Below are 27,945 nucleotides of genomic sequence, written 5' to 3' on the forward strand. Positions count from 1 at the left end.
CTCAGGACACTCAACACCGAGCCACTCAGGGCCGCGGAAGACTACTTCCCCACACCCCAGAGTCTTTTGCAAACGTCCCATAACGCTCAGCCGCCCTGGCAACGTTTGCAGGGAAACCAGCCCAGCTCACAGGGAATCGGGGGATTTGAGAGCTTGCGCTTTGCACATGCGCTTTGGGCACCCTTGCCCCCCCCCCCCCCGGCCCTCTGTGCGCAGGCGCAGTGACGCAGTTTCTGAGGCGCGCAGGCGCATTTGTGTTTAGCAGCGTTGCTGGGTTACGTTTGTGCGGTGTAGGAAGGTTCTAAATCCTGGCGCTCAGTCGCCGGGTGGTTCCGAGAGGCCGGCCTGCCTTGTTTCTAGCGCTAAGTGTTGAGCTCTAGAGGCAGCGAAGCCTGAAAGCTTTGCAATGAAGAAAATGTTTAGCTTCAGGGGTAAGAGGGGCGAGCTGCCCTTGGGCTTCAACCTCAGCCCGCGGAGGGCCGGCTCGCGGCGCCCGGATGGTACCAAGCTCGCCGCCCCGGGCCCCGGGTACCACATCCGAGTCGGAGATCTCAGAAAGATCCACAAAGCTGCCAGCGGGGGCAACGCAGCCAAAGTGCAGCGGATTCTGTTGCTGGGGATAAATGACTTGAATGATAGAGACAAGATGAACAGGTAATAGGGACTTGGCAGCTGGCGGGGAGGAGGCGGGGCGGACGGGGAGCGGCGCTCGCCTTGCTGGCCCGAGCCTGGAGAGCCGAGTCCCGGGTGACTACCCAGGGCGCTTGGCCGTCGTTCTTCCGGCGGCCCCGCAGCTCCTACCTAGGGCGTGGAACCTTACCTGGGGTCTACTCCGGCCCACTGAGCAGCAAAACATGTTCAGCTGCCTTTGGACCCGGTCATAATTCTCCGTAGGGAGCACGTTACAGACAGTTTTGCCGTGATTTAACGGATTTTCAGTAGTAGTAGAAACAAAATTAAGGGGACACCTGGGTGGCTGAGCGGGTGAGCATCTGCCTTTGGTTCAGGTCGTGATCCTGGGTCCTGAGAACCCCAGTCGGGTTCCTAGCCTGCGTCTCCCGCTGCCTACGTCTCTGCCTCTCTCTCTGTCTCTCTCTCTGTCTCTCATGAATAAGTAAAATCCTAAAAGAGAAAGGAAATGAAATTAACTGTATATAGTAATTTATTTTTAATGGACATCTTCTTATACCAATGTTATTAAAAAGTGCATGCTGAGAGAAGTAATTCCCAGAATTGCTCAACATATGGGCTGAAAATTATTTGGATACAGGGCAATATCTGACTTATATCTGTGTGCAGTTCATACCTATATTATTTTATGAGAGACCTTGGAAGGAGATTTTGAATTGGGAAGATGGTTCTGTCCGTGAATAGGAAGACTCATTTTTCTGAAAATGTGTACTTTTCCCGTGTTTATCAGTATTCCACAATGCAATAAAAACGTTATGGTTTTAAATTTTGAGCTTATACATGCTGTCTCTCTTTTTTCATTGTGATCAAATTAAAAAAATTTTGGAATTATTCACTGTATTGTACACCTGAACCTAATGTAACACTGTATGTCAATGAACTGGAACTAAAATAAAAACTTAAAAAGAGAAAAATTTTATAGAATAGACAGATTTTCCCTTCCAGATATTAAAAATGTAGCTTAAATTCCCACAAATTATTCATTTACTAATAGCTAAAAAGCTGAATGAATGAATGGAACAGAATAGAAAATGCCAAACATCTAAATATATGTTAAGACTTTATAACTTGATGCTGGTGACACTTCATATTAGTAGGAAAAGGTGAATCATTCATAGTGTTTTGTTTTTTTTTAATTTTTTAAAATTATTTATTTATGATAGTCATACAGAGAGAGAGAGAGAGAGGCAGAGACATAGGCAGAGGGAGAAGCAGGCTCCATGCACCAGGAGCCCGACGTGGGATTCGATCCCGGGTCTCCAGGATCGCGCCCTGGGCCAAAGGCAGGCACCAAACCGCTGCGCCACCCAGGGATCCCCATAGCGTTGATGATATATCTGCTATTTGAAGAAAACTAGCTAGAATTTTATCTCATAATAATAAATTCCAGATGGAATGCAGACTAAAAATGCTAAATATGCAAAATAAAGTACGAAAGAAGAAAACACAAATTCTTATATGCCCATTTCTTATGTTGGTGAAGACCATCCTAAGAATGACATTAAAAGCAAGAATTCTGGAGGTTGATTTAGCCACATAAAAAATTAAAACCCTCTGTATATCATAAAATAATACTAACAAAATAAATGTGAATGTACTTGCAAAATATTTATGACATATGTGTATCAGATAAAAAAATATATCTTCAGGGACGCCTGGGTGGTTCAGCGGTTGAGCATCTGCCTTCGGACCAGGGTGTGAACCTGGGGTCCTGGGATCGAGTCCCACATTGGGCTCCCTGCATGGAGCCTGCTTCTCTCTCTGCCTGTGTCTCTGCCTCTCTCTCTGTGTCTCTCATGAATAAATAAAACTATTAAAATACATATATATATTTATATATATTCATTTTACAGGGAATATTAAAGGAATGAAATAGGGGCCCCTGGATGGCTCAGTCAGTTGGCTCCTTTTGACTTCTTATCAGGTCATGATTTCTGGGTCCTGGGATTTAGCCCTGGGTCAGGCTTCCTGCTCAGTGGGTGTCTGCTTTTCCCTTGGCCTCTCCCCTCTGCTGGTGCACGCTCTCTCTCTCTCTCTCTCTCTCTCTCTCCCTCCCTCTCAAATAAATAAATAAAATCTAAAAAAAAAAAAAAAAAAAGAATAAAGTCCCGTTTTCCATCTGCAAGCTTTGTGAAGATAAAGAATGATGGTACTTATACTACTGTTTAAAGTTAAGTTGCCTTAACTTAAGCCATGACTTGAACCAATGGCAGATGCCTAACTGACTGAGCCACCCAGGTGTCCCTCTTTCTAGTTAAACTTATTTGAGGTGTGGGGGAATGGTATTTTCTGACAACTTTTAGCCTCTTCGGGAGTAAGGGGAATATTTTTATCTGTACTTGTAGATTTTATTATGCATACATTAAATATATCCACATGTTTTTTGTTATGTGCAGCTTTATAACATGTAATAAGTAAATGATAATTTTATTTTAGTTAAATCCTTATGAAAATAAAAACTAGTAAATATAAATGATATTGCAAAAGCTTATAGAATTTTAGTAGTATCCGTCTTCTGAAAAAATAAAAAATAGCAAATATAAATGATTATTCCTATTTCAAAAGTATTACTTTACTTTTAAAAGTTTTCTTTAAAAATATTGAACTCTCCTAGTGCCTGGGTGGCTCAATCAGTTGAGCATCAGACTCTTGATTTTGACTCTGGTCATGATCTCAGGTTTGTGGGGTTGGACCCCCTGTTGGGCTCCATGTTCAGTGGGAGACTGCTTGAGATTGTCTCCCGCTACCTCTGCCCTTCACCCCACTCATGCATTCTCTTTTTCTCAAATAGAAAAATCTTTAAAAAATATTGAACTCCCCAAATGTATGTATCTACCCTTTTAGTCCATCTGTTTATCAAACAGAACCTAAACACAGGTTACGTAGCAGACATAATCTACTCAGGATCTTTTCATTCTTTAAAAGACTTCATGTTGCCCAGTATGAGCAAGATGAGAAATTTTTTTTTATTTTTTAAAAACTTTTATTTTTAAGTAATCTCTGTATAGAGAAATTAAGGACACATGCTCTACTGACTGAGACAGCCAGGCACTGCTAAGAGAAATTTTACTTTATTTTGTAATGTTTAAAGATTTATTTATTTTAAAAAGAGAGAGAGGGTCGTGGGAGAGTGGAGGGACAGAGGAAGAGAGAGGATCTCAAGCAAACTCCACACTGAGTACGGAGCCTAATGTGGGGCTCCATCTTATAACCTTGAGATCATCCTGAGCCAAAACCAAAAGTTAGACATTAAACCAGCTGAGGCACCCAGGTGCCCCTAAGATAAGAAATTTAAAATTGAAGTATTAGGACTTAATCTCAACTGAAGCTTTTCCTTGGAACTTCCTGTCAAATGAAAACATTTCTGAAGATAGGAAGTTGTAGAAGATAACCTTTACCTGCCTTTTTGAAATTTATAATAGTATTAAATACGAATATTTATAATTGGAAATACTTGATTTCTATAAATCTAAATATTTCCCATAAATTTAAATGTTTAATAAAATGAGCTGTCCCTGGTCATGAATCCTCAGTTTTTTTTGGCTTAAAGTTCTTTGAAAATCAAAATAAGAATTACTTTAAAAAAATTCTTTTGTTATTTTAGTCCTCTTTTCCCATTAAGCTTTCAAGAACTAGAACTTTTTTTAGTTCTTGAAAAATAAAATGCCAACCATATGACTAGAAGTGCAGTAGACCTGTTGTATATGTCATTATTTCATTTAAGGCACCATAGATTGTATGATGCCCCACTACATTATGTACCAAGGAGAATTTTTTTAAAATACTGCCATTTATAGTTGTAAGACATTTTGAATTATAAATTGCATTGCAATGTCAGAGATATTAAAAGGTGACAAAATGAGCATCTTGGAATCATTGAAATATAGTATTCTTGCTCATCCTTAAAACATAGCTGCAAAGAAGGCATAATTGGATCACTTTACCTAATTGAATGTTGTCTTTGTAAGTTGTAGTAGTAGTTACAATATTTCTCCTAGGAAGTATTCTAAACACTTTGCATAGTTCCCCATTTAAGGATCATGGTGAGGTCTTGTGAGATAACTATGCTTTATTTTATTTATTATTATTATTGTTTAATAATGTCTATAACCAACATGCGGCTCGAACCCCTGGCCCCTGAGATTGAGTCACATGCTCTTCATAGTGAGCCAAACAGGAGACCCAACATAAGTATTTCTATGCCCATTTTGTGGATGAGGAAATTGTGAAAAAGCTAAGTGATAACTATTAAGTGACAGAGTTCAAGTAGGAATCAAACCCAGGTTGAGCTGCCTCCTGAGGTCATGCTCTTCCTAATCAGATAGGCTGCTCTTTTAATAGAGTGGTGAATAATCACTAATAAATATTGTACTTTCTTCAAAAGAAAACTAAATCTTTGTTTTGAAGTCATAAGAATAACATGCTATTTAACATTTACAATTACAATAATTAATTGCATGTTTTGAAATAATACACTGTAATTTTCCTGACAAGTCCTTTCACTTTCACAGGACTGCTCTCCACTTGGCCTGTGCCAATGGCCATGTAGATGTGGTGACTATCCTGGTAGAGAGGAAATGCCAGCTCAACCTCCGTGATGATGAAAGTAGGACAGCTCTAATGAAGGTACGTGGTCACAGCTGAGTCTGCCTGAGATAGATTAGATTTAATTACTTGGAATGAACATTTGTTGCATTTAAACATAAGTTGTTGGTAAACCTGTGGCATGTTTAAATTCCCCCAAATTATATTCTGTTTCTTGGTGTAATACTGACAGGCTGTACAATGCCAAGAAGAGGCATGTGCAACTATTCTGCTGGAACACGGTGCTGATCCAAATCTTAAGGACAACAAGGGCAACACCGCTCTCCATTATGCAGCCTTTGGTGACAATGTATCAATAGCAGAGAAGCTGCTTTTACAGAATGCTGATATAGAGGCAAAAAACAAGGTACAGATCAACTTTATTTACAAAGCATTTGACACTATAAATATATTTATATATTTAGCTGTAAAAGATTTTATTTTATATATATATATATATATATACACACACACACATACACACACACATACACATATATATATGTACACACAGATGCTGAATTTAATACATCAGGTCCTGTCATCATGGAAACAACTCAAAAACCAAGGCAGGGAGGCCTAGAGAAAAGTGATGCATATGTAAAAGGCAAAGTTCCATCTCCCAGCCCCCCTTCAACCCCAGAAAGGAAATCTTCCCGTTAGTGCCTGGGAGTAGATGGTGCACTCAGAGCCCAGGATTGAAGGCCTAGAGGGGAGTGAGGTGATGATGGAGGCTGAGTACTGTGCAGAGACTTAGGAAATGGGTGCTTCTGGGGATGAGTAGGAGACTGTGACCCAGAGGAGTAGCTTGGGTGAGTGTAAATGCGAGGAGAAAGCAGCAGGTTGTAATAGGCCGTGGGCACTCTAGGCCCTAAGGTTCAGAAGATGAGAGCAAGGGAATCAGGTCATGACATCCTAAAGGGGGTATCTACTTGTGCTGGTAGCCACTCTGCCAGCCATGTACCACGGTGAGGTCTCCCATTCCGGAGAGTAGCTCCTGCTCAGCCTATGTAGTTCCTCAGTGGGGTGGTAGGTGGCCATGGGGAGTTGGTGATGACCACACTTGCTAGTCTCCCTGTGCTTTCGTTGACATGCATTGCCTTCAGTGGCTGCCCTTGTGGAAACACTGTTGTTTGCCATAGATAGGGTCGATTTCTCATATTTGGAAGCTCAAGCATTTACTGAATGATAATATTTGGAAATAACTGTCTAGGATTACACTGTAAATACTGATACTTTTTATTTTTAAATATTTTATTTATTTGAGAGAAAGAGAGCATGAGAGAGAGCAAACATGAGTAAGGAGGAAAGGCAGATGGAAGGGAAGAAGAGGCCTTCCCACTGAGCAGGTAGCCTGAAGCACCGTGCTTGATCCCAGGATTAGGATCACGACCTAAGCCGAAGGTAGATGCTTAACCCTCTGAGCTACCCAGGCTCACAATGATCCTCATCCTTCCTTTTTTTTCTTTTTAAAGATATTATTTGTTTTAGAGGGAGTGAGTGGGGATATGCAAGCAGGAGGTGGTGAGGGAGAATCTGAAGTAGACTCTGCGCTGAGCCTGACTCAGGGCTGGATCTTATGACTCAGATCATCACCTGAATCAAGACCAAGAATCATATACTTTTGGGTGCAATTGTAAATGGAACTGACTCCTTAATTTCTCTTTCTTCAGTCTCATTGTTAGTGTATAGAAATGCCACTGACTTCTGTGCATTGATTTTGTATCCTGCCACACTGCCAAATTGCTGTTATGAGTTCTAGCAATCTTGGGGTGGAGGCTTTTGGGTTTTCTATGTAGCGTATCATGTCATCGGTGAAGAGGGAGAGTTTGACTTCTTTGCCAATTTGGATGCCTTTTATTTCGTTTTGTTGCCTGATTGCTGAGGCTAGGACTTCTAGTACTATGTTGAATAGCAGTGGTGAGAGTGGACATCCCTGTCTTGTTCCTGATCTTAGGGGAAAGGCTTCCAGTGCTTCCCCATTGAGAATGATATTTGCTGTGGGCTTTTCATAGATGGCTTTTAAGATACATAGGAATAAACCTAACCAAAGAGGTGAAGGATCTATACCCTAAAACTACAGAACACTTCTGAAAAAAATTGAGGAAGACACAAAGAGATGCAAAAATATTCCATGCTCACGGATTAGAAGAATTAGTATTGTGAAAATGTCAATGGTACCCAAGGCATTTAATGTAATCCCTATCAAAACACATTTAATGCATTTTATGCAGCTGAACTCTGCATAAATTCTCAGCTAGAATTGTGCTGGCGGATCACAGTCAACTAGGAAACTTTAAAAAAACTTACAAGGCTAAACTGTCCCCTGAAGATTTTGCCTGAATAAATCCAATAACATGTGTACACAGACATGTGTATTTGGAAGTAGTTTTTTGAGATTCTGATAAAACTCTTGGCCAAGAACTACTGAAGGAATAAATATACATATATAAATTTAGAGATGTAAAAAAAATTAAATCTCTGGAAGAGCTGGAGTTTGATAGCTGCTACTTCCTTCAACTCTCTCCAACATTAGTCTTTCATGTGTCTCTATCTCTTTGAGAAGTTAAAATGAAAATTATTGGTCATATCTGTTGGCTTAAATATTACTTGCCTTTTCTTCCAACTATCAGTCACTCACTGGTACCCAGAAGGGTAGTCTTTATGAGTAGTCTTTTAATAAGTAGAGTCTGATCCTTTAAAGATTTTATATCTTTTATTACCATTCTGATTATTACTAGCAGGGTTTTCCCAATTGCAGCCATAGAAAATCATGAACCTTCGTTTTTAGTTGAAGCTGTGCAATAGACTGTCTTAGGATGCCTTTTAAATGCATTGGGCCCTGTCATAATCAGGACAGTAGTGTTATACATCTGCATGTAGTTAGTGACAATGCAGATGGTAATTGTTTTAATAACTTAGCTTCAGCATTCCTCTGAACTCACTGTCTGTTTGGTTAACTATCTGGGGGAAATAAATACAAATAGATTATAGTTGAAACAAGCATTGGAAAATTCTGACAGTAGGTGTTATGAGTCTTCACAGCAATTTTCATTAGAAGCTAGGGCCTAGTATTTTTTTGGTAAAACATGATCCTGATGCTTTAGGAAAGGTTTGATGTCCAAGTATTTCTTTTATGCACAGCCATTGGAAACACTCATAGCAAGTAGAAAAACACAAGTGGGCTATAGACTAAATGAGGCCCCTGGATATATTTAGTTTCCTCTGTCAGTTGAGCTAACACTTAAAATTATGACACACATGAGGAACTCTGGATTTTGAACTTTTCTTATAGATCACTTCTGGTGCCTTGAGCCCATACTCAAGGGTATGCTGTGCAGAGGCTGTCCCTTTATATGAGGCATGTGTCTCCTGTTTGCTCATGCCTTTGACGAGTTTCTTCACTTACTTGTGTCTCCTGCTTTGCCTCCATAAGCATTGAGTTTACAATTACTGATTTATGGTATATGTTTTTTTTAATTTTTATTTTATTTTTTTATTTTTATTTTTTAAATAAATTTATTTTTTATTGGTGTTCAATTTACCAACATACAGAATAACACCCAGAACTCATCCCGTCAAGTGCCCCCCTCAGTGCCCGACACCCATTCACCCCCATGCCCCCGCCCTCGTCCCCTTCCACCACCCCTAGTTCGTGTCCCAGAGTTAGGAGTCTTTATGTTCTGTCTCCCTTTCTGATATTTCCCACACATTTCTTCTCCCTTCCCTTATATTCCCTTTCACTATTATTTATATTCCCCAAATGAATGAGAACATATAATGTTTGTCCTTCTCTGATTGACTTACTTCACTCAGCATAATACCCTCCAGTTCCATCCACCTGGAAGCAAATGGTGGGTATTTGTCGTTTCTAATGGTTGAGTAATATTCCATTGTATACATAAACCACATCTTCTTTATCCATTCATCTTTCAATAGACACCAAGGCTCCTTCCACAGTTTGGCTATTGTGGACATTGCTGCTACAAACATCGGGGTGCAGGTGTCCCGGCATTTCTTTTTTTTTTTTTTTTTTTTTTTTATTTATTTTTTTTTTATTAACTTTTATTGGTGTTTAATTTACCAACATACAGAAAAACACCCAGTGCTCATCCCGTCAAGTGTCCACCTCAGTGCCCGTCACCCATTCCCCTCCAACACCCGCCCTCCTCCCCTTCCACCACCCCTAGTTCGTTTCCCCGAGTTAGGAGTCTTTATGTTCTGTCTCCCTTCCTGATATTTCCCAACATTTCTTTTCCCTTCCTTTATATTCCCGGCATTTCTTTGCATCTGAATCTTTGGGGTAAATCCCCAACAGTGCAATTGCTGGATCATAGGGCAGGTCTATTTGTAACTCTTTGAGGAACCTCCACCCAGTTTTCCAGAGTGGCTGCACCAGTTCACATTCCCACCAACAGTGTAAGAGGGTTCCCTTTTCTCCCATCCTCTCCAACATTTGTGGTTTCCTGCCTTGTTAATTTTCCCCATTCTCACTGGTGTGAGGTGGTATCTCATTGTGATTTTGATTTGTATTTCCCTGATGGCAAGTGACGCGGAGCATTTTCTCATGTGCATGTTGGCCATGTCTATGTCTTCCTCTGTGAGATTTCTGTTCATGTCTTTTGCCCATTTCATGATTGGATTGTTTGTTTCTTTGCTGTTGAGTTTACTAAGTTCTTTATAGATCTTGGACACTAGCCCTTTATCTGATACGTCATTTACAAGTATCTTCTCCCATTCTGTAGGTTGTCTTTTAGTTTTGTTGACTGTATCCTTTGCTGTGCAAAAGCTTCTTATCTTGATGAAGGCCCAATAGTTCATTTTTGCTTTTGTTTCTCTTGTCTTCATGGATGTATCTTGCAAGAAGTTACTGTGGCCGAGTTCAAAAAGGGTGTTGCCTGTGTTCTCCTCTAGGATTCTGATGGAATCTTGTCTCACATTTAGATCTTTCATCCATTTTGAGTTTATCTTTGTGTATGGTGAAAGAGAGTGGTCTAGTTTCATTCTTCTGCATGTGGATGTCCAATTTACCCAGCACCATTTATTGAAGAGACTGTCTTTCTTCCAATGGATAGTCTTTCCTCCTTTATCGAATATTAGTTGACCATAAAGTTGAGGGTCTACTTCTGGATTCTCTATTCAGTTCCATTGATCTATGTGTCTGTTTTTGTGCCAGTACCACACTGTCTTGATGACCACAGCTTTGTAGTACAACCTGAAATCTGGCATTGTGATGCCCCCAGCTATGGTTTTCTTTTTTAAAATTCCCCTTGCTATTCGGGGTCTTTTCTGATTCCATACAAATCTTAAAATAATTTGTTCTAACTCTCTGAAGAAAGTCCATGGTATTTTGATAGGGATTGCATTAAACGTGTAAATTGCCCTGAGTAAATTGACATTTTCACCATATTAATTCTGCCAATCCATGAGCATGGAATATTTTTCCATCTCTTCGTGTCTTCCTCAGTTTCTTTCAGAAGTGTTCTATAGTTTTTAGGGTATAGATCCTTTACCTCTTTGGTTAGGTTTATTCCTAGGTATCTTTTGCTTTTGGGTGCAATTGTAAATGGGATTGACTCCTTATTTTCTCTTTCCTCAGTCTCATTGTTAGTGTATAGAAATGCCATTGATTTCTGGGCATTGATTTTGTATCCTGCCACGCTACCAAATTGCTGTATGAATTCTAGCAATCTTGGGGTGGAGGCTTTTGGGTTTTCTATGTAGCGTATCATGTCATCGGCGAAGAGGGAGAGTTTGACTTCTTCTTTGCCAATTTGAATGCCTTTAATGTCTTTTTGTTGTCTGATTGCTGAGGCGAGGACTTCCAGTACTATGTTGAATAGCAGTGGTGAGAGTGGACATCCTGATCTTGTTCCTGATCGTAGGGGAAAGGCTCCCAGTGCTTCCCCATTGAGAATGATATTTGCTGTGGGCTTTTCATAGATGGCTTTTAAGATGTTGAGGAATATCCCCTCTATCCCTACACTCTGAAGGGTTTTGATCAGGAATGGATGCTGTATTTTGTCAAATGCTTTCTCTGCATCTAATGAGAGGATCATATGGTTCTTGGTTTTTCTCTTGCTGATATGATGAATCACATTGATTGTTTTACAAGTGTTTGTTTATGGTACATGTTGATAAAGATTTCAAGATTTTCAGGATAATCCATGTTGATTTATAATATATATTATGTATTCATGTTAATTTCTTAGAAATAGAATTTTTTTTCTTTTTTTATTTCAATACTTTATTTATTTATTCATGAGTGACACAGAGAGAGGCAGAGACCTAGGCAGGGAGGGGAAGCATGGTCTCTGTGGGGACTCTGATGCAGGACTTGATCCCAGGACCCCAGGATCATGATATTCGACCACTGAGCCACCCAGGTCCCTCAGGAATGAATTTTCCAAATTAGACTTAATAAGTTGTTTTTTATATTCCTTTTGGAATATCTGCAAGCCATATGAGATTAATCCGGTTCTAGTTGGCTAGATTATGCATATTGCAGATAGTAGTATCTTCCTCCTTGGTATTATTCTCCAAAAATGCAAATATTTAGTAGCTTTGATTATGCTAAAAATAATCTGTATAAATCAGTATTAGAATTTTTTGTTTTATTAAAATATTTTATTTAAATTCAATTTGCCAGTATATAGACACCCAGTGCTCATCCAGTATTATAATTTTTATTGATTAAAAAAAAGAATTTTTATTGATAATCATTATATTTTTATTTCTGATTTACATTTTGCCTAAAATATAAAATAATTATAAATAGCAATCATAGAGGACACTAGAATACAAACAGGTTTTTTTTTAGAAGTAGATATGCATTAGGGTCCCAGAATTATTATAATTGAGAATAAAATCTCATATCGACTTATTTTCCTTAGTGTAATATCCTAAGTCAGTCATAGAAAGACAATTATATAATCTCATTCACATGTGGAATTTAAGAAACAAAACAGAGGATCATAGAGGAAGAGATGAAAAAATAAAAAAAGATGGAGTGAGGGACAAACCATAAGAGACTCTTAATTATAGGAAACAAACTGAGGGTCACTGGAGGGAGTGGGTTGAGAAGATAACCAGGTGATGGACATTTGGAGGACACATGATGGAAGGAGCACTGGTGTTACATAAGACTGATGAATCACTGACCTCTACCTCTGAAACTAATAATACGCTATATGTTATTAACTGAATTTAAATTAAAAAGGTAAAATTTAAAAAAATCTCATATTGAGCTTTCTAACAGCTAAGATAAAAATTAATCATTTTATAACAGAAATTCCAGGGACTACTTATTTATTGATCTATTGATTTATTTTTGAAATTTTATTTAAATTCATTTTGCCAGGGGATCCCTGGATGGCTCAGCAGTTTAGCACCTGCCTTTGGCCCAGGGCGCGATCGTGGAGTCCCTGGATCAAGTCCCACATCAGGCTCCCAGCAGGGAGCCTGCTTCTCCCTCCTCCTGTGTCTCTGCCTCTCTCTGTCACTCTCTCTATGTCTATCATAAATAAATAAATAAATCTTTAAAAAAATAAATAAATTCAATTTGCCAACATAAAGTATAAAACCCAGTGCTCATCTCATCATGTGCCTTCCTTATCCAAGGATTATTTAGTATTAAGCAATCAAAGTTCATTTGAATCTTGTTTCTTTTATTTTTATTTATTTTTATTTTTAATTTTTACAAAGATTTATGTATTTCAGAGAGAGAGCGCACACATGCACAGTCTTGTGGGGGCGGAGGAGGGGCAGAGGGAGAGAGTATCTTAAACAAAGCTGGTGCTGAGCACCCAGGGGAGCCCAGAACCCAATGCAGGGTTTGATCCCACGACCCTGAGATCACCACCTGAAACAAAACCAAGAGTCCCTCAATTAGCTGCGCCAACCAGGTGCCCTGAAACCTCTCTCTTTTCATTCGGAGTCCATCTCCTTAGTGACTTATTTGGAGCAGAAGTGATTTATGTTGACATCTGAGCTCCCCATACCATTGATAGAACAGAATCAAGCAAGTTTGTACAACCTGGAGAAAACCTTCACTTTTATTGGAAAGTTCTTAAAACTATACCCCTGGGAACTCTTTATTTCTCAAATATTATGGTTTGCTACAAAAAGGTATTGTCAAATGGGGATAAGCAAATTTAAATGGACTTCTTTTGTGCTAGATATATAGTGCAGTTTTGTAATATTTCTCAAACACAAATGATCACTGAATCTTTCTTTTGGGGCACAGTATGCACCTTCTTGCAAAGTATGTATTCTTTGGAATATAAGAAACACAACTCCAGAGATATTCATTAAAATCAATAAAATACTTTAAGTATTTACTACTATGTTTTAGAGATTGCGGATACAGAGATAAAAAAAAAATAACCCCTTCCTTTGAGAAGCTCTTGGTTTAGATGGGGTGAAATAAAATAACTAGAGTATACCATGATCTATATTGTGATAGAAGCAAAGATTCTTGGAACCAGGCAATGTTTGAAGTGAGTTTGTAGAATGACTGCCGTTCATCTGTTGAAGAGGTAGAGGTCTATTTTATTTTTTTAATTTTACTTTTTAAAATTTTTATTTTTTTTGAGAGAAAACGAGCGGGCAGAAGAGAGAGCACAAGTGGAGGGGAGGGACAGAGGGAGAGGGAGAAGCTGACTCCTTGCTGCAGAGGGAGCCCAAGGTGGGGCTCCATCCTGAGACCCTGGGATCATGACCTGAGCTCATGAGCTGAAGGCAGACACTTGACCAACTGAGCCACCCAGGCTTCCTGAGAAAGGAGTGTTTTAAAAAGGAGAAGCTAGTGAAATCACAGAGGGATGAGAAGGAAGGGGCTATTTTTATTTCTTTCTATATGTTTAAGTTGAGAGGATCATTTAGAAGTTTTACAATTCAGTATGCAAATATGTAATTTTGTAAATTATAAGTTGTTTTTGCACTTTTACAGGATGACCTGACACCACTTTTAGTTGCTGTAAATGAAAACAAAGAGCAAATGGTGAAATTTTTAGTAGGAAAAGGAGCAAATATACTTGCAGTTGATAAGGTTAAAAGGTACAGTATTTTTTGTTATGTTTTTTTCTTTAAACCTTAATAATTTCTCAAGTCAGAAAGGTTAGCTTGGTAGCAAGAGGATTAATTTATAATTATGTGGTAAAAATGTCAGCATGTCATCAGTTAGGTAGAAAGCAATTATTCTGACAGGCCAACATGAAGAACAGTGTATAGCAGAATTCAGAATCCTTTGTAAAATTGATCGATGTCATTTGCAATAGTTTTTTTGCCCTATGCCCTATGATTTTATATTAGCTAAAAGGGTTTCATATTAATATTAGTTTTATAGTGTAGACTCCCAACTTTTAGTTATTTTATAACATAATTTTGGACCTCTTAACCCTTTTATTCATGTTTTTTAAGTTTCTACTTCGTACTTTTCCTTAAAAGATGCATATTAAGCATTAATAGGAGTTGTTTTGTTTCTTGGATGACTCTTTGCATTATTACTTTTTGTGGAAGAATACTGATGTTGTTAGATGGATGATCCTGAAGTGGTTAATTACCATTACCAGCTACTATGGGTTCATCAGTTTTTATTTTTCACGTCCTGTATGTTTTATTATATTCATTTTTAATTGGTATCGGTAGAAGGATGAAAGAGAACTTTGTTTGAATAGACTTTTACTTTAATGAGGAGAAATCATAGTTGGGTGATAAAGAGAAAAGAGATGGGCTTTAGATTCACAGAAGACTGGGTTTAATTCCTAGCTTGCCTCCTTGCTGGGTATGTGACCTTGGAAACATTATTTACCATCAGCAGATGCATTCATTTCCAGATATGAAGAAGAGGATAATAATACATTCTTCAAAGCTGGTTGTGTGTAAATAATAATTTATATATATAGCATTTAATTTAGTGCCTACTACGTGCTTAACTTAGCATCATTAACTGCAACTATGACTGTTTTATTATTAGTAGTATTAATATTATTGTTTTAAACCTGTAAATAGCTTTTACACTGACCTGGCCTCCAGGTGGCTTGGAGGTACACTGTATCAGTTTAAGGAAGAAATGGGGAATATTTTTAAAATGACTATTTATTTATTCATGAGAGACACAGAGAGAGAGCTAGAGACACAGGCAGAGAGGGAGAAGCAGGCTCCATGCAGGGAGCTCGATGTGGGACTCAGGCCCTGAGCCAAAGGCAGAGACGCTCAACCTTTGAGCCACCTAGGTGTTGCAAAATGGAGAATTCTTTTTAAAAACCCTCACCTATTGAGATAAGTGATCTCAGCATAGTTTCTTATTCATCAAAGGATTTTAAATTAGCAACTTCTACTATAATACCCATGTGGAACAAAAGACTTCTTTATTGTTCCTTCATTTTAGCCATGGGGGTAATTTTCAAAGATGAACACTTGAACATGTTGGTGGTCAATTCTGTAGCAACAAGTGAGGTGTTACCCTGATAAAATATATCAAATTAGGTGCTTAAATATGCTGAGTTCTTAAGGATGAAGTTATCTTTCTGTTATTTTAGAACGCTATAAAATATGCTGTAAAAGATGAACCATGAAATATACTCAGGCTTCTCTTTAGAAAGGTTTTCTTAAGATGTAAATGGATGGACTGCAGAAGAATATGCTATTATTAATAGTTTTAATATATAAGTGTTTACATTAAATGCTAGTCATTACTGTGCTACCTGGGTGGCTCAGCTGTTGAGCATCTGACTTGGACTCGGGGCACGATCCCGGGGTCTGAGGATTGAGTCCCACATCTGGCTCCCTGCGAGGAGCCTGGTTCTCCCTCTGCCGATGTCTCTGCCTCCTCTCTCTCTGTAAGTCTGTCATGATTCAGTAAATAAAATTTTAAAATAAAGTGAAAATGACTTAAAAAATGCTAGTTATTACTATACCAGGGTTTAAAATATGGTAAAATACTGTTACTTTCTATGTCACAGCTGAGAAGTTATAATTTGATTCAGGTAGTTTGGGGATGGCAGTGAGTTAGAGCCTATCATCAGCCAGAAACAAAGCAAAAGGCTAGACTAGTTAGGAGTAGCAATGGGTGCAGGATTCTTTATGTCAGGACTCTTGAGACCTTTATCCTTAGGGATACTCACTGTATCTGTTTCATTCCAACTATAACCCTTCTGCATGGGGTACACATAATGTTACATCTGGGTGCTTTTAAAAAAGATTTTATTTATTTATTTGAGAGAGAGCACAAGTGGGGAGGTGCAGCATAGGGAGAGGGAGAAGCCAACACTGCTGAGCTGGGAGCCTGACACAGGGCTAGATCCTGAGACCATGACCTGAGCCAAAGGCAGATGCTTAACCTACTGAGCCACCCAGGCACCTCATTATCTGTTTTTTCTAACTAGTTACCTGTGTCTTAAGATGTTCAGTTCAGTAGAAAACTCTACTTTTTCCTTGAGGGTTATGGCCTATACTTTCCCCCTTGAATTTTCCAAGAACATAAGGATTTCCCTAATACCAGAGAGACATTCCTCCTTCATAAGCCATTTGGATGGAAAACAGACATGTTCATCATTCTGTGGTTTCCTTTGATTCTGTTCCTGCAGCATCACTATTGAAACTGGTTCTGCAGTCTGATCATGATTGACTTTTACTCCCAGGATGCCCTTGCTGATCCTCATTCCTCAGTCCTCATGGTGATCCACACTTAGACTTCAAACTTACAACCTTTTTTAGTTTATTACATATGATTATGTGCTCAGCTGCTATTCCAAAGCACCGGCGTGCTGTTCTGGCAGCTGGGACTCCTGGCTTTAGCCCCATACACCCTTTCCTTCACACTCAAAAACCTTATGTGGAAACCATATGTTAGCCCAGACCTTCCTGATGAATTATCCTTTGAGGATTTTGTTCATCTTTTCTGCTAGCAGATTTTAGTTGTGACCATTCTAAGCTGTTAAAGACATTCAAATAATGCTACAGGAAGAGACTGGACTTTGCTTTCTCCTTTGTTCCTAGATCTATACCCCAAACCTGCTTTAAATCCTGTGGAGTGCCTTTTCTTATTATTATTAGGTCATGGAAGGTCTCATATTGCCCTTCCCAGAGTAGTAGTGGGCATCACCTTTCCTGAGAGGCCATGTTTTGGGTATAATATCTCATTAAATCCTCCTCTAACAACCTTGTAAACTAAGACAATAAGATTCCTATTTTAGAGGAAGACTTTGACTGGAAGAGAAGTGCCTGGTCCAAGAACAAATAGCTGTTGGTTATAGAGCTAGGACTTCCCAGGGTTTGAGACACTTTCCATTATGGCAAGCTCTTAGTTTACTGAGCTATAATGCCCTCAATTCATGACTAGTTGATCTTTTGATTCTCCTTTAATTATAATTACATACTTAATAAAAGTTTTTAGAACTTATAAATTTTAAGTATCTATTGGGTAATTTAAGTTTTGATGTTAACTCTGATATTGTTTGAAATACTCAAGAATTTGATACATTTGGTAAATGTTTTCCTATCAGTATTAAAAGAGTAACATTGTTTATCACTCTTTGTTATACGTAGCAGTCACCAACTAATTTCTGAACATAAAGAAGAAATGAAACCTGAAAATTCTTCACAAAATCACAATCTAGGTATGACTTTATAGAGTGAATTACATATGGTGGTTCTAACATAGATGAAGTCAGAGTAAGGAAGTTTTGATAATGAAGGAGCAAAAAAAAGAAAACAAATCCAATGTGTAAATTGCATGGGTATTTTTTTTCTTAATTTCTTTCTTAATAGTCTAGGATTCAGAATTATTTAAGAAGTTAATTGTAGGAAATATAAGATATGAGGCAATATTGTCTGAAAAAAATTCATTATTTTAGTTTTTTTTTAAGATTTTATTGATTTATTCATAAGAGACACACAAAAAGAGGCAGAGACATAGGCAGAGGGAGAAGCAGGCTCCGTGCAGAAGCCCGATGTGGTACTCAATCCCAGAACCTTGGGATCACAACCTGAGCCAAAGGCAGTTGTTCAACCACTGACCCATCCGGGTCCCTTATTATTAGTTTTGATACCTAAAATCCCACGTGGTATCTTTGTGTAAATAAGGAAAAAAAGATTTTTAAGTTAGTATGTTTTATGTTTCCTCTATAAACGTTATAAAAAATTATACTTGTTATAAAAATGAATCTTTTAATTTTTACAAGTAGATTTCAGTTCGCAAATATTATTACATAGTGATTTGTCTCATTAAAAAGGAACTATCCTTAAAACTGGAACTCTGCAATACCCTGCTGGTACTTTATAGAAATGACAAACAATAAGAACTGCAAAACTTAGTGTGCCGCAGTACCAATGAGGTTGTTTTTAAAAAATGTAACTATAATACGGAAGCCTGTTGAGAAGTGAGAAGAGTACGTTATTTTACATGTTATATCAACACAATCTCACTATTAGTAACTTCATTTCTCTTATGTCAAAATGTGATATGTTGACTTAATGAGGACAATGTTTTCTCCTGTTTGTTGAATAATACCATAATTTTGTAGGAATGAGATACTCTGCTGCCATTAGTTAAAAGATTATCATCATAAATATTCAAATAGGGCAACTTGGGTTCAACAAATTATAATCAAAGCACAAAAATGGTTCCCAGTAACAAAGATGTTACCATCGCTTCCTAGATGTGGGGCCTAGTACATTGTATGGTTTGAAATGTAGGAAGAAACCTTTAAGTTAGTGATTCTTTATCACAGAAATTCTTTAGGTTAGCTTTGGTTTTGTGTGTTATAGGAAACAAAGATGAAATAGAGTTTTGGTCTTTAAAGGTGCTCATAATAGAATAGAGCTATCTTTGTGTGTGTGTGTTTTTTAAGATTTTTATTTATTTATTCATGAGGGAGAGAGACAAAGAGGTAGAGACACAGGCAGAGGGAGAAGCAGGCTCCATGCAGGGAGCCTGATGTGGGACTCAATCCCAGGATTATAGGATCATGCCCTGGGCCAAAGGCAGGTCCTAAACTGCTGAACCACCCAGGGATCCCCTAGCAGGTGACTTCTAATAGTGACTATAATGGCAACACCTGGATGGCGTAGTCAGTTAGGCATCAACCCTTAGTGGCTCAGATATGATCTCATGAGATGAAGCCCCACATAGAGTTGGGCATTGGATTCTGTGCTCACTGGGGAGTCGGCTTGAAGATTCTCTTTCTTTGCCCCTCCCCTCCACTCTTATACCCTCACTTGCATGCATGCTATCACTAAAATAAATAAATAAATCTTTAAAAAAAAACAAATACAGACTAAAACAATAGGAACCAGAATTGTTTTGATGGTTCAGTGATGTCATCAGGATCCCAGTTGCCTCCTTTTCAGCTTTCAGATTGGCAGTATTTTTTCTCTCCTTTCCTTTTTTTTTTGTTTTTTTGTTTTTACATTTTATTTATTTATTCATGAGGGACACAGAGAGAGAGAGAGAGGTAGAGACACAGACAGAGGGAGAAGCAGGCTCCATGCAGGGAGCCTGATGTGGGACTCAATCCCGGGACTATAAGATCACGCCCTGGGCGGAAGGCAGGTGCTAAACCTCTGAGCCACCCAGGGATCCCCAAGAAAAGATTTTAAAGAGAGTTTATTTATTTATTTGAGCGAGAGATAGATAGCACAAGTGAGGTGGGAGGGCAGAGGGAGAGAGAAAAGCAGACTCCCTGAGGGTCTCCACCCAGGACCCCAGGAGCATGGCCTCAGCTGAGCTGAACTTTGTTTGTGATGAGGTGTTTCATCCTGAACTTAGCAGTCTCTACTGAAAAGCTGGAGAAGTTCCGCTGTGTTACAGCCAAATATGGATAGTCTGTTTTAACTGCTCCTACTAGTGGAAGTCCAGAAAACTCATGCTATTTAAGTTTGCCATTGTCACTTTATGATAATGACTCTGCTAATGATACCATTTCCTGTCAGTCTCATGGGTTTTGGTTACAATAATGGTCATTAGAAACATTCACTTGTAGGTATCACATTCTGATAACTAGAATTCTTTTCTTGAATTTGGTAAATACAGAGGAGAAAATGAGATTTCTTAATGCATTAACTGCCTACCAATGGTACAATTAATATCCACTGTGGTGTGGTTTCCAGGTATGGTCCCAAAGCAATACTTTTTAACAAGTCATCATCGGTCTTACACTTTTAATATTCTGTATTTTTCTATTGTTGATTTAAAATCTTTTTGCTGCTTTCTTTACTAGTGGATAAGAATTCTGAAGAAGACTCTTTAAGCAGGTAGGATTTTTATGGATTTTTAAAAATTATGTGTTAACTAAGGGAGTGCAGAGAAAAGCATTTGTTGAGTGTTCTCTTCTGGGCTCGACACTATATTATGTGCTTAATATGTGTTATATAGTCATTGCAATAGTTTCACCAAGTAGCTGTGCTGTTATAGCCTACTTTTTATTAATTAGTCAGCTGTGGTTCAGGGAGGTGGATTAATTGACCCAGGATTCCATAGTTAAGGAATAGCAGACCCATGATTTGACTGTTAGCCTGTGTGGCTCCCACATCCATTCTTTTGTCCCTCAGCAGCACTGGAATTAGGATACAGATCTTAGATCAACTCAGAAAGTCGAATTTCACTCTGTGTTAACTCGGATTTAGAGTTTTCCTAAGAACCAGGCTAATCCGAGAATTTTCCTAATATATTTGACACAATTAGTGATAACTAGAGGTAATTATTGCATGATTTGACTGTTAGCCTGTGTGGCTCCCACATCCATTCTTTTGTCCCTCAGCAGCACTGGAATTAGGATACAGATCTTAGATCAACTCAGAAAGTCAAATTTCACTATGTGTTAACTCGGATTTAGAGTTTTCCTAAGAACCAGGCTAGTCCAAGCATTTTCCTAATATATTTGACACAATTAGTGATAACTAGAGGTAATTATTGCAGTGGTAAGTAGTTTCTTGTTTTTACTGTCAAAGATTTTGGAGTGGATCTCAGTTACCTATGGCCACACTACCATAGCTTTTACATAAGCAAGGCCTAGTGTGGCAAGTTCTTAGATATAGTGCCGTCTGCCCCCCTTGAGATGAATGATTTTTCTGAGAGTGAAGGATACGTAATCTAGGTATAGACCATGTTACGTTAATTAAATGTATCATCTATTTAGAGGATATTTCTAAGCAATTGTCTATTTACTGACTTCTCAGTCTAATTTTCCCCTTTAGGCTGGCACCTTTGATAAATTCTGTGAAGCTCTTTCTTTCTTTCTTTCCTCTTTCTTTTCTTTTCTTTTCTTTTCTTTTCTTTTCTTTTCTTTTCTTTTCTTTTCTTTCTTTCTCTCTTTCTTTCTTTCTTTCTTTCTTTCTTTCTTTCTTTCTTTCTTTCTTTCTTTTTTTGTAGAATTTTTTCCTTTTCTCCATGATTTTTCTATAGGCTTTACTTGATTTTTTTGTTAATTTTCTTCTCCAATTTTCCTGGTGTTTATTTTATTCCATTACTTTTTTCCATTTCTGCCAGCTACGTATTCTGCATTTTTCTACAGACAAAAAGAAAAGCAGATAGAATTTCAGGGTTTTAAAGAATCTTAGAGGTGCGTTAATCAAAATACCCCCTGGCACAGTAACCCATGTTTAACATCCTTACCAAGTGGTTGTTGAAGTGGAGAATTTGAAACTCAAAAGGGATTAAAGTGACTTACTTGGATTTGATAAGTCACAGAAATGGGGTTTAAATTTAGATTTTTTCCCCCTTTATTCTCATCTTGTAGGTGAATGTTTTAACCATAGAAAGATAGGGAGTGGGTCTACTGGGAATTAGCAGGGGAGGGCACGTTTCAAGAAGAACCACACTGGTTGAATAGGAATAAGAGTTTTAGAAAAGATGTCAGAATATTGGGGTTTATAACAAGATAGATAGAGATGAATTACAAGTACGAAGGACACAAGATATTGGGTGTTGTTTAGAAAGGTATATTAAAATAGAGGGTTCCAGAGAGTCCTGAGCAGCTTTTTTATTTGTTGGTTTAATTGAAGGAACTAGCATACTTCAGGGTTTCTGTTGAGAAACATTAAAATCACTTGAGCCACTGGCAGGAGTGTTTACAGCAAATAGGAATGGGATATCACCGACTTCTACCCCAACTTACAGAAGGTGGCTTAGATCCTCTCAAATAATAGGGGAATTGGAGATTCTGAAGTATATAGATGAATGGCCCAAGATAGTGGTCTTGTCATCGCTCCACCTCTTTTCCTAATTCTTGGTTGCCCATCCCATGCATGTGTAGGGTTTGGTGGAGTAGGACTGGCTGTCAGATCAATAACAGAGCTTCATCTGGGTAGTTGGTAGCATGCCTGCATTGAGATGACTGCATGGATGACTCAGACTCCATTTAGCTGGTTCTCCAGGGGCAGGAGATAGCTCCTATTCTTGGTCATTTAGGCCTCTCCTTGTTTTAGGAGTCTGTGCCTTGGCAGGCTAAAGACTTAAACATTGGAGAGTGCCACGGAGCCCTGCAGAGGAGTATCCAGGAGTGGGAGCTCACAAAAAGAAAATATTAGGCATTGTGTAGCGAAATAGAGGCACAGCTATCAGGACTATTTTTATAGCAGTCTCTCTTCCTGGGTATCTGAGTGCCCTTGACGATTTTTAACGTCTTGCTAGTTTATGTAAATAAACTATGTAAGTAAAGCAGGACTTGTGGAGGGGAAAAAGTTGAATTTTATAATTTTTAATCTTTCAATCGCTCCGGGAGTAATATTCCCACTAATAACATATACATTTGTTCTTTAACATTTGTTTATTTATTTATTTATTTAAAATTTAAGTATAGTTGACACAATGTTATGTTAGTTTCAGGTGTACAGCATAGTGATTCCGCAGGTCCATATCGTTACCCATGCTTACTACAAGTTCAGTTACTATGTGTTACTGCATAATGCTATTACAATACTATTGACTATATTTCCTATGCTGTACTTTTATCCCTGTGACTTACTATAACTGGAATGCTGAACCTCCCACTTCCCTTCACCCATTTTGTCAGTCCCCCACCCACTTCCTTTCTGGCAATACAGAATTCTCTGTATTTATGGGTCTGTTTCTGCTTTTTGTTTGTTCATTTGTTCTGCTTTTTGATTCTACATATAAGTGAAATCATATGGTATTGGTCTACTTCTGTCTGACTTATTTCATTTACCCTCCAGGTAATCCACTTTGTTGCAAATGGCAAGATTTAATTTTTTTATCACTTAGTAATATTCCTCTGTGTGTGTGTGTGTGTGCGTGTGTGTGTGCGTGTGTGTGTGTTATACATCTGTTGATGGCCACAGGTTGCTTTCGTACTTGGCTGTTGTAAATAATGCTGCAATAAACATTGGGGTACATATATCTTTTCAAATTAGTGTTCTCTTTTTCCTTGGGTAAGTAAGTACCCAGTAGTAGAATTACTGGATCATGTGGTATTCTATTTGTACTTCTTCAGGGAACTCCATACCGGTTTTCACAGTGGCTGGACCAATTTCTATCGGCATCCCCAGCGCACAAGGGTTCCTTTTTCTCTGCATCTTCACCAACACTTGTTTTTTTTGTGTTTTTGATTCTAGCCATTCTGACAGGTGTAAGGTGATAATTCACAGTGGTTAACTTTTGTATAATAGCTTTCAAACATTTCAGAGAATTTTTTACCTGTCACACTTAGTTATGGGAACTAAGATATGGGGCCTTCCCTGGATATTTCACAGGATAGGAGAGGTGAAAGCAAAATAGATAACTAAAACCTTTTTAAAAACAGAGGCCAAGGGGCACCTGGCTGGCTTAGCGGTTGAGCGTCTGACTTTGGCTCAGGGCATGGTCCCGGGGTCCCAGGATCGAGTTCCACATTGGGCTCCCTCCATGGAGCCTGCTTCTCCCTCTGTCTGTGTCTCTGTCTCTTTTTCTGTGTCTCTAATGTATACATAAGTAAAACCTAAAAACAAACAAACAACAACAACAAAAAAAACAGAGGCCAAAGGGCGCCTGGCTGGTTCAGTCAGTTAAGTGTCTGACTTTGGCTTGGGTCATGATCTCAGGGTCCTGGGATGGAGCCCCACATCATGGGGCTCTCTGCTTAGTGGGGCACCTGCTTCTTTTTCTCCCTCTGCCAGCCTCTCTGCCTACTTGCACACTCTTTCTCTTTCTCTCTCTCTCTCAAATAAATAAATAAATAAATAAAATCTTTAAAAAAATAACAAGCCAAATTTTGAGAGACCTGTACTCTGACAAGCTATAAAACTTTGGTGAAAGAAATTGAAGATGACACAAAGATGGGGAACGACAGTCTATGCTCATGGATTGGAAGAACACCTATTGTTAAAATGAGTATAGTACCCAAAGCAATCTACAAATTTAGTGCAATGCCTATTAAGATCCAACAACATGTTTCACATAACTAGGGCAAACAAGCCTAAAATTTGTATGGGACCACTGAACATCTCAAATACCCAAAGCAATTTTGGAAAAAGAAAAAGATAACTGGAGGTATCAGTATGCTAGATTTCAAGTTATATTACAAACCTGTGGTAATATAAACAGTATTGTATTGGCATAAAAATAGATGCAAAAATCAGTATAATAGTATAGAAAATCCAGAAATAAGCCCATAACTATGTGGTTAATCTTTGAGAAAGCAGGAAAGAATATCCAGTGGTTTGAAAAGGCTGTGTCTTCAACAAATGATGCTGGGAAAACTGAATGGGTGTATGAAAAGAATGAAACAGGATCATTTTCTTTCACCATTTGCAAAAATAAACTCAAAATGGTTTAAAGATATAAATATGTCACATGAAACCATTTTATCCTTGAAGAGAGCACAGACAGTGATCTCTCTGGTATTAGCGGTAACATTTTTTTTGCTAAAAAAAATTTTTTTGGGGGGGGTTATGTCTCCAGAAGCAAGAGCAATAAAAGCAAAATAAAGTTTTGGGACTACATCAAAATCAAAAGCTTTTGCAGAGTGAAGGAATCAATCCACAAAACTAAAGGCAACCTACAGAATGGGAGAAGAAATTTGCATATGACATATCTGATAAAGGGTTAGTATAAGAATATAAAGAACTGATACATCTTAACACCCAAAACACAACCCAGGTAATAAATGACCGGAAGACATTATACGTTTCCAAAGAAGATGTACAGTTTGCCAGCAGACATATAAAACAATGATCAGCATCACACATCATCAGGGAAATGCAAATTAAAACTACAATGAGAGAGCACTGCACACCTGTCAGAATGGCTAAAATAAAAAACACAAGAAGTGTAGATGAGGATGTGGAGAAAAAAGGAACCCTGTTCACTGTTGGTGGGAGTGCAAACTGGTACAGCCACTGTGGGAAACCGTATGGAGTTTCCTCAAAAAGTTAAAAACAGAACTACCCTACAATCCAGTAATTGCAGTACTGCATATTTACCCAAATGTGACAAACACACCAATTCAAAGGGATACATGCACCCCATGTTTTTACTACAGCATTATTTGCAATAAACTGCCCAAGTGTGTGTGTTGATAGATTAGTGGATAAAGAAGAAGTGGCATATATATATACACAATGGAATATTGTTCAGCCATAGAAAAGAATGAAATCTTGTCATTTGTAATGGCATGGTGGAGCTAGAGTGTATTATGCTAAGTGAAATAAGTCAGAGAAAGAAATACCATATGATTTCACTCCTAAATAAAATGTAAGAAACAAAATTAAAATGAGTGAAGGAGAAAAAAACAACAGACAAGCCAAGAAGCAGGCTACTATAGAGAAGAAACTGATGGTTACCACGGGGGATGTTGGTAGGGGGATGGGTGAAATAGGAGATGGGAATTAAGGAATGCACTAGTCATGATGAGCACTGGGTGATGTATGGAATTACCAAATCATTATATTGTATATATGAAACTAATGTAACACTATATGTTAAGGATACTGGAATTAAAAGCTTAACAAAAGTGAGGCAAAATTTTAATTATATCAAGAAACTTCATTTAATAAACAATTTACTTGATTTTTTTAAAAAAGAAATGAACTTGTATTTGTTTTATATTTTTGCTCTAAAGTCTTTCCAGTAAACCAGATACTGATGATTCAAGGCCTTCAAAACATGAAGACTTAAGTTCTGGTACCAAGGTAAAGTACTCTCTTGTAAAATTAATTTTGCTGCTCTGAATTTAGTGTTGCATATTATTTACTCTTAAAATATAACAGTGGCTTGCCTCTTGTCATTTTATGTTTGTAATGGAAGGTTGGTCAGAACATTTTAGAGAAATCTGGCAATGTGAAAATTTTTCTTTTTTTTTCTTTTTTTAAATCAGTGAAAAAATATAGGCTCGAAATGTATAATGACAGCAAACTTTTATTGGGAAAAGCTTTCCCATGTTGGAGGGAACATGACATTTGGTCAGGGATCAGAATTCTTACTGTTGTGATTTTTAAATTATACTAACATTTAATTTATTGATTCATTTAATGAATTAATTTATTTATTGCTATCATGACTTTTATAATACTCATGCCTAACTGAAATCTTTAGTGGATCCAATTATTGTAGTTTTTTTTTCTTGGATACTTTTCTTTGTTGGACATTTTTTTTTTATCTTGTTAGCATATAGTTTTACCAAAGAGGACTCGGTTCTCTATTTCTATCCTTTTTGTTACATTTAGACTAAAATAATAGAAATTGTGGAAAATCAGGGATTGTTTCTCACAATTTATATTGCTATGGTATTCCACTGTGTTTTTTTTTTTTTTTTTTTTTTTAAATTTTATTTATTTATGATAGGCACACAGTGAGAGAGAGAGAAGCAGAGACACAGGCAGAGGGAGAAGCAGGCTCCATGCACCGGGAGCCCGACATGGGATCCGATCCCGGGTCTCCAGGATCGCGCCCCGGGCCAAAGGCAGGCGCCAAACTGCTGCGCCACCCAGGGATCCCTCCACTGTGTTTTTGAAATTATTCCATTAAGAGTATAGTTAACACTCTTTATCTAAGTGAAGAATACAAGTATTGCCTAAAACAATAATCAGCTCTAGAAGCGGAGGCTCTTCATAACCCCATGTAAAATGTCCATTCTCAGAATTCTTTTATAGTAAAGTGCTAAAAATATCTACTCATAGTCCTTGTGTCAGATGTTCAAATTTAAAATTTTAGATATTTTATAATTATTTACATATTCATTTTAAAGTTCCTGCATCATTTAACAGTAATAGATTATATTAGGAAACAATTGTGTATCTCCTGGAACACCTAAAATAAGATCTTGCTTGGAAGAAGCAATTTAATATTTTTCGAATGTGAATAAGTGAGCAGACAGATGGAATTCTGTAAAATGGAATGTTATAAGTATTATGCATAATATGTCATAAATATATACATTTAAAAGTAAAGTTCAAATTTATATTTCCTTTTCCCATTTAGGATTTACAAGCTCAAATGAATTATGTTGAGGAAATAAAGAAAAAAATAAGAAAGAAAGTTATGTTTTTTAGTATCCTTCAATTGTCAACTTAGAATTTTAGATAAAAATTCCTCACCTGTTGTTTTTTTAACCCCATCTATATTACATTAGATACAGGCTTTCAAGGTATACATTTCTTCTTAGAATTCTCATTACCAGTTCTTATTCCACATGGAAAGTTGATGTGTTTGAAACATTTCTTTTTCAATTTTTTTCT

General features: G+C 37.8%; 1 protein-coding gene across 1 annotated transcript in view; it reads left to right on the forward strand.

Annotated features, from left to right (window-relative positions):
- Positions 1–268: 268 nt before the first annotated feature.
- The window catches only part of LOC121499900 (ankyrin repeat domain-containing protein 26-like), a 106,547-nt gene continuing 78,870 nt past the window's right edge, over positions 269–27,945 (forward strand). Inside the window, exons 1-7 of the mRNA XM_041771145.1 lie at positions 269–654; positions 5,202–5,316; positions 5,468–5,641; positions 14,225–14,331; positions 17,824–17,894; positions 20,496–20,529; positions 26,331–26,400. Of these exons, the coding sequence (XP_041627079.1) occupies positions 407–654; positions 5,202–5,316; positions 5,468–5,641; positions 14,225–14,331; positions 17,824–17,894; positions 20,496–20,529; positions 26,331–26,400 (819 nt within the window). The 5' untranslated portion in view covers positions 269–406. The remainder of the gene's footprint in view (positions 655–5,201; positions 5,317–5,467; positions 5,642–14,224; positions 14,332–17,823; positions 17,895–20,495; positions 20,530–26,330; positions 26,401–27,945) is intronic.

Source organism: Vulpes lagopus, chromosome 10 (genome assembly GCF_018345385.1).
Source record: "Vulpes lagopus strain Blue_001 chromosome 10, ASM1834538v1, whole genome shotgun sequence".
Classification (NCBI taxonomy): domain Eukaryota; kingdom Metazoa; phylum Chordata; class Mammalia; order Carnivora; family Canidae; genus Vulpes; species Vulpes lagopus.